The 11,151-nt window shown below is 32.6% G+C and overlaps 1 protein-coding gene across 1 annotated transcript; it reads right to left on the bottom strand.

The window, feature by feature from the left end:
- Positions 1 to 271: 271 nt before the first annotated feature.
- Positions 272 to 1,122, bottom strand: LOC149961098 (uncharacterized). The gene is made up of 3 exons (XM_090157221.1): positions 1,072 to 1,122; positions 554 to 828; positions 272 to 491 (listed from the first exon to the last, which is right to left on the bottom strand). The coding sequence occupies exons 2-3, from the start codon at positions 814 to 816 to the stop codon at positions 272 to 274; spliced, it is 483 nt and encodes a 160-aa protein (XP_090013347.1). The 5' UTR covers positions 817 to 828; positions 1,072 to 1,122.
- Positions 1,123 to 11,151: the final 10,029 nt, after the last annotated feature.

Raw genomic sequence — 11,151 nt, 5'->3', positions numbered from 1 at the left:
TGATTCCAGGTTAAAGCTACAACTTTAAATGATTTAAATGAAAAATGTTATCATATAAATTCATTTTGGTTTTAAGTTAAATAAATAAGATTAATAAAATTTTGAAGTACTCATAAACAGTACCAATAACAACTACATGAAATCTTTAGTGTGCATATAGTTAAATTGAAAGTCGGCATTCCAGAGCATACCAGTTTGAAAATTATTGAAGTTTGTACTACGTTCAAGTGGTTAGGTTCACTTAAGATTAACGCGTCATAATTTTCTTCTGTTATTGAAATTCGAGGAGCCATTTTAAAATATACACAAGTAAAACACAAGACAGGATAAATATGTATAACAGGAAAGCAGGTTTCAAATACATAAGTTGTATTGGAATACAACTTGCTGTCATTGAATTTTCAGGCGATGGTTCCAATTCGATTCCGTTGTTTTGGGTAAGACCGCGCTGCCAAAGAACGAAATGAGATGTTTCAAAAATTGAGCGTAATCTGAAAAAAATAAAAAAATTAAACGTAAAAACACTCGTAAACCAAAACAAAAATTTACAAACCTCTTGTTAATAAGGCGTTCTTTTTCCACGTCAATACTTGGTTTCATCAAATAGATCATCGGTCTCGTGAAATATCGGGAATAACTCAAGTGGACGTGGTTTTTTATATGTTTTGCACCATTTCTTATTAAATAAAGATAACTCTGCACGATCAAAGTGAATTCGCCGATGAAAACAGCACGCCCTTCAGAAACAAGTTGTCCTCGGAGTTTGTTTGGTGTCAACTTTCCATCTTGTATTATTCTACCGCACAAATCATGCATTGCAAAATGTCCCTAAAATCAAAACCCATTCATATTAATGAAAAAATTTAGAAGTAGTTATTATAACTATTTTATATTTTGAGAAGATTTTCAAACTTATAATAGTTGCGCGATCTATTGGTGCAAATCGATTTCGGACCATAAACTTGAACAAAATATTTTATTTGGTTTGGAAGCTTGTAAGACTTTCCAAATCTTTTTTATTTTTTTTTGTCTCAATAGTATTGTTTGTAATTGCGAACTGCGCCATCTTACCTGGGATAATCGAAAAATAAAACGTTTAATTAAATGACAATCATGAAGGATCCAATCTTGATAAATGCGGCTTTTGAACTCACTATATTAGTTTAACGCCTTATTTATATAATCGCCAATTTTAAGTAGATAAAGCATTAGACAGGAATTAAAATATTTTGATTTGTTACCGAATTACAAACAAGCTTTTTCTCGTTGTCTTGAGAAAATATAAGTATATGTTTCATATCCAACAAATCTTCTACGGCATTAACTCGGATGTTTTCTTGAAGAGAGTAACTTGCTTTTAGCATTCCGGAAAAAAGGTTGATTAATATCACAACCTCTAAAAACCAAACACCTTGGCTAAGACGAAAAGCTGGTAAATTTGGAACTTCGATACCTAATAAATTTCAAATAAAAGATTTAAAAAGGATCATAGACAACTTTTATACAAACATATTTTTAAGCGTGCATCTTCGGTATGAAACAAAATACTCTGGCTATCTCGACTAAAGGATATACAGGTTGTTTTAGTTTGATCATCCCAAGCATTTTGCTTAAAACTTTATAACCTAGAAATGTAAAATTTTCTGAATATACACTGTCGGGGAAGGTTGGTGTACTTTTTAATATCAGCAAAATGATGACATTTTTCACGGTTTGGAATTTTATTTTTGTAACGCTCGGTGCTAGCCGCACAAGTTGTAGAGCATACTCAAAAACCTTAAATGCATTTGTTTTGGTCGAAATAGGTCAATTCGTCACTGAGAAAAATAACAAGTTGATTGTAGGTGGTCAAAGTCTTTTCACAACTAATTTAAAAAGATACCCATCTTAATTAAATTGTTTGTATGACTACTAAAAAATGAGGTTTTATAAACTTCTTTGTTTTATTGGTTATTAATTTTGAGATAAAAATTAATTTCCGAAAGTGTTACAAAATTTACAACTGAACCAGTCTTGTAATAAATGAGGTTCAATAATTCCACCATCCGCTGCTATACACGTTCGTACGCGATACAGCATATTTTGAAATGAACCACGGACCAAAGATGGATTTACGAGTCGAAACGCTACAATAATTCTTTAGCGCAAGTCTTCTTCGCTAAAGACCGGCGTCTAAGAAACTTCTTCCTTCTCAAATCCCTAAATCTGGAGAGCTACGAAGCCATCGCATAAACACTTGTTGAGGTTAATGGTAAAAGTTAGAGTAGGGAGCTGTTGGGTCCCGTGGCTTGCCACCACCCTCCTACGCATTGTAACCCGGCCACCTGAATTAAAGGCTTCAAAAGTCGCTCGATGACTTAGGTCTAAGGTGGTGCCTTGGGTATTAGCCTAGCTGATTATTTTTTAAACGTTCCTTCCAATCCAACGCCCAGGTAACTCGCAGTTACGGTATTGTACCACACATCTTTGCTGGTGAGGAGGTGCACCGTCAGGCTGGAACCAAAGGTTTGGGATGTCGATCAGAGGAACATGTTCTAAGGCTTCTGTTATTGAATGAGAAGAAGTTCTCCTCATTAAGCTGATTCGGTAGAATAAATGGTCCACTAAGCCAGGCCAGACGTTGAAGCGAAATTGGACCTGATTGTGTTGAGGAAATCCCCAGGGCGGATATTCATCGCACCACACGTGGAGGTTCTGTCTGTTAAACGAGCCGCCTCTCGAGAATGAGCACTCATCGGACACGAAGAAAATGTTAATTTGCATCGGCCATGGTACGGAACCAGTTGCAAAAGTCCAATCTCAGGCTCATATCACTCAACGTCTCCTTGGTCAGGTCAGAAAATTCTTATTGCCTTATTTTTTCGTGCAAAATGAAAATTTCTTCAAAAGGAACAAGCGAATTTATTTTGTTTTTTCTATTGTTACTACTTACTCACATTTTTCTTTTTTTCTTCCTTTTATTGTTGTATAATTTTAATTATGTTTATATTTGCTTTTTGATAATATTCGAAATATATAGAATGTAAACTTCCTTGTACACCAAACGCCCAAGGGCTATAAGTCACAAACTGACTTGGCCCTTTACTCCGAATTTGTAAAACCATTGTTTGTAACAATAAATTAATTTGAATTTGATAAGCTAGCGTATACTTATTCTTTAACTTTCAAAATGACGATGTGCTAGCAAATCAACAACAAACGTTGATGAACGATTATTTATCGAGATCTCTCAGCGACGGATTTAAAAGAAAGAACCAGTTCAGTGGTCTCCGAGATCCTCAGACTGGACACCTTTGAATGTTTTTCTTTTAAGTCATAAAGGAAACGTTTACTAGACGCTGGTATTCAGGTTGAACGACTTACTCCAGAAACTAATTGAAGCTGGCCGTTTTGTGACCTTCGATATGTAAGTACATGTAGTGGTTTTTCCGACTAAACGTTTTGGTGGACAAATTTTTTATACACTGAAAGTGTGTTCTTTAATTCCGAAACACATTAGACTCTTTACTTGGTATGTATCCAAAAAACGCTTTTCTAATAGGATCTTTTTTTTAGATGGACTCATAACTTGGTTCAAAAACGGTCATTTCCAACCAAACATTTTTAATTGGAACATTCATTTTTATGAAGTAAAATTTTCCCATTGAACTAACTACAGAAACCAAAATCAAAACCTTCGAAAGTTTTTAAATTTCTTAAAAAAATATACCATAATTCTAAATATTGTAATTTTAGATAAAAATGACCTGTTCCAAAAAAATCGGTCACTCGGTAATAATAATAATTATCTATAGTATAACCCACGGCAACACCAAGCTATCTTGCGACTTTTATTGCATTTTAAGTTACGTGGCTGTGTTTAATTGCATAGGAGGGTGTTGACCAGCCGTTCATGCTACGTGAGGCAATAGTTCCCTTTACTTACCTCTCAGTTTTTATGAAAATGGGAAACTAAGCAGAGCGAACTCAACACAGAAGGAATTGTTACGAGTTTTTCACCCAGTGCCAAAAGCTTGAACCGAACTCGGCTCATCTTGTCATGAGGCGAAAGTGCTAGCCACTCCGTCACCCCACCTTGAATTAACCTTCTTTTAGGGTTACATCGTAGTGTTCTTAAAAGTGGGGAATTTATAAACTGACGCCTTTAAATCTGTTTGATAAAAATGACCTTTAGCGGGATTATTGTCGAAGCACAAAAAGAGATAAGGTAAAATAAAGGGGTCTTCTCTAAATCAAGGTATATTATTGAAATGGAGGTGTTATTGTAGGAATGAAAAACTCACTTTGTCCAAGTAAGGATTGATAACTTTTATATAAATTGTTGTAAAAGCTAAACATTAGATTTCTATTTTGACCTCGAATATATTCTTCAATTAAACCAACTATTGCCAGACAAGGAATTAACAATAATATCAGTATCCACACCTTCAAAATAAAAAAATATCATTAAATGGATGGAAAAATAAAAGAAACCAAAGATGTCGAAATGTCAACGAATGGCCCTTATTCAAAAAAAAATCATTTTTGCATTTTGTAGCGACGTTTGCGGTACATAAATCAACACCACTCTTAAATAGACAAATGAACCTAGTTACATAAAATTAAACAGTTTCCTTTATTTTTATATTATTAAAACCACCAGACAGCCTTGTAAATAGCTAAAACAGAGCTATTTAATTTGAATATTTTTCAAAATAAAACTCCATAGCATCTCCTGTGCCCACTATTTTGGACGCCAACTGGTTTTTTTAATGAAAACCAGCAACGTTTATTCATCAAGAGTACCCAGCAAATTTTGAGCGGGAATTGAAACCTTTTTAGAAACATTCTGTTATTTTCTGAACATAATTTACTTGTAAAAATACAAAACGACAATGTAAATTTTATTATTATTAACCCATGTATATATTTATTAAACCCTAATTAGAATGTTTTTATTTATTAAAAAAAAGTCCTGTAACAAATAATATGATCCTAAAGCAAAGTTACATTATTTTGCAATTGTCTTTAAATAAAACAAATTTAACTTGATTAACGTAACAGTGCTATTCCTTTATTAAAATGTATAGAATAAGCATACTTACCAACGCATCAATATAATTTATATCATCAAATATTTCCGGTTCCTTTCGAAAAACACGTATTGTTTTATTTGATGTAATTGACACGTATGTGTACATTAATGGTACAGAAGGTTTCATTTTAAAACCTTTTTCTAAATAGAATGATAGAAGTGTATCTGTAATCGGAAACAGCATAATTTCAGCGCTATTTGAATCCTGAAATTTAAAATTTTATTAATAAAATATTATTTTTAAGCAGTAACAAACAGCAGTACAACAAATTCTAAAATCATATAAAATAAAATTTGTTACCATGGATAAAATCTAATTATTAAATGAAATCTTGGAAGCACGACTGGTACTTTATAGTATTTTAAAAACATTAACTTTTAGTATTAAATTTTTTCGCTAGCTTTCGGGGACGAGACCCCTTGTCAAGCGTACGTTCTGGAAAAATTCTATTCTAAAATATTGTAATTTTAGGTGCCTTTAGAAAACTCCCTGGAACCAATGATCAAAATTGAATCAATTTCGGTTTGGACAAATTTATTTTGATCAAATCATACTAAAGCGGAAATTTAATCAGTGTGATTGGATCAAATATGAAAAATATTGTATCATAATTTATTTAAAAATTGAATTTGTATCTGTCCAATTTTGGATCTTATATTGGAATAAGATTTAAACCTCTTGTTTTGTAAGAAGAGCAAATATTTAGCGCCTAGCTCAATTAAACTGATTAAATATTATATAACGTAATTTCACGTTTTTTTTACCGCGACGTCAATTTTCCAGAAGCATCTATTAATATCTATTATATAATTGATTAAAAAAACTATCAATATATTTACGTTTTCACGAGAAAGAGATTTCATATTATCGTCACTAGACTCTCCAAAAAATGGAATGAAGTTAAAACTAAATTAAAAGATTTAATTTCATTAGAATTTTTATTACGTTTATTGGTTAACCTCCATTTGTTTTAAATCAAAAATGTTACCATACTTTCATTACTTGGAATATTTTAATATTTGTCTACAAAATGCTTCAAGCAACTTAATGTTAGTGTTTTATTTTTATTTTACATCATTAGAATAATTTTCATAATATACTCTCAAGTTATCAAGAAAAACAAACCCTTTTATATTTAGAATACCACTAATGTCTAGTAGAATTTAAACTTATGGCAAGATGGCTTAACAAACTATCAACCTTTGCTATAGACGGAAGTATTTTAACTACTCCAATTACTCTTTACATAAGACACTATATCTAGATATTAATTAATTAATTAATTAATTGACCAATTTTAAATACATAATATTATCCTTAACAGTATAACAATTTGTGATCAAACAAGGATTGGACAAAAGTGACATAACTACCAAAAGTGTGACAATCCCTGTACTTTCGTATGCTAAAGGTTTAATGAATGCTCGACTCGAGATCGACCACGTAAAAGACTATTTATTGTCACCTTTCTGGATCTTTTTTTAGTCTATGGCATTATATCGTAGGTAGATGGCGATATCATCTCCACAGAACGATGGAAAATAAACAAATACACTATTTTTGACCAGTGCTACTTAGTTCCTCCGTTCCTCACTACGAGGCGTTATTTGTTGGTTTTAACTTCATTTCCTCCCCAAGGCATACTTTCCTTTCTCCCCTCCCAACTTGTATTTCGCGCGTAACATTAATTAAGAAATATTTTCGATTGACACACTTTTGGTAATTATGTCACTTTTGGATTGGACGTATAAAAGTGCTTCCTCACAGAGAGATTCACGTAACTGCGGCTTTGATCTTTTTATTTTTAAAGACTACTTCGTATAAAAGTGAGCTCGCACTTTAGTTGGGTGGGTAATAATAATCAGCTATGCTAATACCCAAGGCACCACCTTAGGCCTAAGTCATCAAGCGACTTTTAAAGCCATTAATTTAGGTGGCCGGGTTACAATGCGAAGGAGGGTGGTGGCCAGCCCTGCATGCTACGAGAGCCAACAGCTCCCTACACTAACTATTACCGTACACCTCGAGAAGTTTTTATGGACGGGAAAACCGAAGAGCTCGGGGGAAAACCCCTTAAATCAGTGGGGAGTTATAGAAGCTTCGTAGCCCCCATCGAAATTCCTTCTATTCGCACAGTTTTATCGTGTATTTTCTTAAGATTGGTTTATAAATTAGTACGGTGTGTAATAGATTTTTGATTGGAAGCCAGCATTTGCAAGATTTTAAGGTCAATATAAAGTGGGAAACACTAAATACAATCTATCAACGAAGTCGGAGAAAATGAATGAGCGAGGTAGGAAGATCCGTCCAGGAAAAAGCCCTTAGAAAATTCAATTTGAACCAGTGGAATTCAGGCCAGATGCCAACCTTGAAGGTCCGTTTTGATAATTAAGGGATTACTGTTTAACATTTAAGGTATGATAGTGGAAACAAGTTACCTTAAAAATTTGCTGTTCTCAAAAACGAGATAATTTAATCTTTCAAAAGAATTAAGTGGCATGTCTTTTATAAATTCCTATAAATATATGATCATTAAAATAGTAAACTATTAAAATATTTTCTTATGTATGCTTATAATTAAATTTTTTTTAATAATAAGCGTATTGCTTTTTATGAAAAAGTATTGGCATATTAAACGATTTCTCCACAGCCATCACTTTGGTTGGTGATACCAAAATCTTGAAAGTAGCGATTAGCTATATCTCGTGAAGCCCAAAGTTCAAAAATATTTTTTTTTTACATTTCAACTAAATAAAACACGTTACAGTCAGAGCTTTTTACATTATTTAATAAAATAAGCACAAAAAACCCTTAAAATTATAAAACAAATTTTTTCCTTACTTTCGCTGCTAATGCGTTTACGTTGAACATTTCTTTATTAAATCGTAAGACACAAGAATTTTGTACGTCGTAGACAGAAAATAAACTGAACTTAGCTTTACAGATTACCATCAGCATTTAATAGTCTTCGTTTCATATTGACTGAAAAGTAGCGTATCCATTTGTTTCGCTTGAAGGCCCAAATAACGGCTGTTTTGAAAAGAAAAGTGCATTGTAAATTGTAGTTTCATAAATATCGGAAATGCGTTATCTTTTCTAATGTCAGTCAGATGTAATGATGTCTTTTTATAAGTTGGAATATTCAAAATGAAGTAGTTATTATATAAGTATCATTTGAAGATAATAAAAAGAAATGGAATTAAAATTATGGTGATTTTCAAAACTTCGCAACGATTTCCTTCATCGGTTAAGAGAATTATGGTTTTTAAACAAAATAGTACGAAGATATCGAAAATAAATGGTTTAAACATTGTGAATTTGAATATTGGTAAATTTCAGAATATCATTATAAAAAGATCAGTTTCTTTAAAATCGATCCGCTAATGACACGTTGCGACGAATATATTTTCTGTAAAGAATCCATCAGAAAGAATTGCTAATTCAGAATTTTTATTTAACATAATTCATAGGATCGGAAATATTTCCGTGGAATTCATTTCGACAATAATGTAATTAGGTTCCGACTGTCGCCCTTTTCGTTTGATCGATGTAAAAAGAATAAGGATATAAATTGAGTTAAACTTATGTCTAATATTTTGGTAAAAATAAATTTTTATGAACCTTGATAAGAGATAAGCCTTTTGTCATGCTGTGACTGAAGTTTTCCTTATTAATGAAAATCCAGAATCTACTAGTTGTGTGTCTGACCTTTTCGAGATATGTTGATCTATTGACTAAGGGCCCGTTCCAGAGACATTTTCAAAACTCTCGTAAGTTAAAAAGTTACGAGAGCAAATCTACGAGACTCGAGCTCTCGTATCTTAAACGCGTTCCAGAGACAACTTTTCAAGAATTCGTAAACTCCCGCTGTCGTATCTTTGGCCTTTTTTTTAATAAGCTCCGCCCTCCGCCATAGCCAATAGAAACGCCGGAAAATATCGGGAGGAAGCGAGTTACTTCGATCGCTCAGTTAAGCCTTAGCTTTGATTTGTTATTTATTTCTTGTAAACAGCGGCAACTTTCCACTTTCGACTTCGTAATATCGGATAGTTATAAGCTATTTTACTATATATATTAAATTTTATTTATGTTTTCAAATTTTGTTGTTATTTACATTTGTTTTTATATCTTATTTACATCTATTATTCATAAACGCGAAATGTTTTAAAAATGGGAAAGCAAAGAAGGAATGCAAAAGGCAAAGAGGTTTAACCAAGGTTGAACGAAAGGGAAGCAATTTTGGCTGGGCTTGAAGCTAGAATGGGTTTGGTCAACAGAGTTATGAGAATAGTGATAGCTCAAGATATCATAAGGATCAGAAAAGTGGTCCACCACTAGCCAGAACAAGTGGTGTTGTTATTGGTACACCAAGTGCGGGTTGTTTTCGCATTACTCCTAAGAGTACTCCACCGAGCGTGGATGGTAGTGCTCCCTTTCATTTGGCTTTAAAGAAACGTTACAAAATATTTCTAGAAAGTAGAGATTATCAATATTTAATTGAAATTTAATTAAACTTCTCATATTGATGACAACACAATATGGTAAAAATAACAAAGATTGACAATGCAAAATATTGTCAATGAAATGGGTATATTTAAAAAAATCAGTTTAGGTATATTAATTACTAGCAGATATAGCTCAGTTACATTTCTAATAGAAGCAAGGGCTGAAAAACCACTTCCAGATCCACCTACTTCAACGATAGAAGAATATTTCAAAAGTGGTATTGTTAACGTTGCTCTTTTCCTACATTCCCTGAAAAACAGATTGACAAATTTACATATAAATAATAATTTGGTATACGTGTCAAATGTAATAAAAGAAGCCGTAAGAAACATCATACATTACCTGTGTCCTCCGAACCAATTGCTACTATAGCAGTGCCCGAAACATTAGACCATGTTGCCCGGTCTGAAGTAAATAATAAAGAATGATTTTAAACGAAATGGTAGCTCAAAATGAAAAATTTTCTCTCGCCTTTTTGAGTCATTTGGACAATAACAATAAAATTCTGGTGGCCTTACACAACTCTCTTATTCAGGATGAAAAGTAAATATAAATTTTTATTTCAGTGATCTCGCCTTAATAAACGAATAATTAATAACCCTGAAACATAATTAAATTTACCAGCAGTATGTCTACTCCTTTAAAATAAACTTAATGAATATTACTGATTACCTTTTCTCTAGCTTTCAGATGTAAAACTTCCCACAACAATGAAACTTATTTCTTTATTATTGTCAGATGACCAAAGTTTGGGTGATTTTTAACGGAGCTGTCTCCATCTGGGTTTTCGTTTAATATCAGTTTGGCGGTAGATTTGAATTTCATTTTCACCTTCCTGTAATTTTGTATCCATAAAAGCAGTTTGGGGGCCAATAAAAGTGTCATTAAGTATATTTGGGAATCAGGTCAAAAGGGAGATGTGTCCCCCTTTCTCTTTAAATGATAGCTACAATAATAAATATATACTTCTATTTGAGGAATTAAAATAATTTTTATTATAGTGGACCATATGTAAAAAAAACAAGGTGTAATACAAAAAACTATTTGGCTGTTGAAGTTTACACTGTGAACGATTCGACAAACAGTCAACTTGATAATAATTCGCCGTCTTTGCAAAACAAATACAGCATATGATTATGGGGATCTGCAATAAGATAATTTTAATTTTATTAAAACGAAAAGATAGTTCTTTCTTCGTTTCGTTTTATTATTAAATAAAAATAGTGGTAAAGGAATTCTTACCTGCGTAGCAGAATCTATGGAGCACCCTTCAATTCAGGCCTCGGCCATTCCCATTTGTAGCTCAATAAACGCGGTTTCAGGTAAATGTTTCATTGGTAGTGCCAAAAATCATTTTTTTAAATCAATTCTTAGTATTTTGACACTCACGATACATTATTTTCAGCGGGATGTCTGTTTCGATGTTGTTTACACCTTGATTTATCTCGTTAGCTCGAAGAAATTCCACCGCCATTTTCTAAAAAAATGATTATTTTCGCCTCCAAACGCATTTACGAGAGCTCTACGATAGCTCCTGAGCTCTCGTAGAAGATACTAGACTTTTTGTCTC

This window comes from Leiobunum rupestre, chromosome 1, assembly GCF_980474605.1.
Source record: "Leiobunum rupestre chromosome 1, qqLeiRupe1.1.hap1, whole genome shotgun sequence".
Taxonomy (NCBI): domain Eukaryota; kingdom Metazoa; phylum Arthropoda; class Arachnida; order Opiliones; family Sclerosomatidae; genus Leiobunum; species Leiobunum rupestre.
Note: the sequence above shows the minus strand (reverse complement) of the source record. Positions and strands in the feature narration are given on the sequence as shown.

What these genes read in the sequence shown, in the direction of transcription:
- LOC149961098 (XM_090157221.1), bottom strand. Translation starts at nt 816, where the DNA reads ATGCATGATTTGTGCGGTAGAATAATACAAGATGGAAAGTTGACACCA. An exon ending in GAACGCCTTATTAACAAGAG is followed by an intron (nt 492 to 553) that starts GTTTGTAAATTT and finishes TATTTTTTTCAG; the next exon opens with ATTACGCTCAATTTTTGAAA.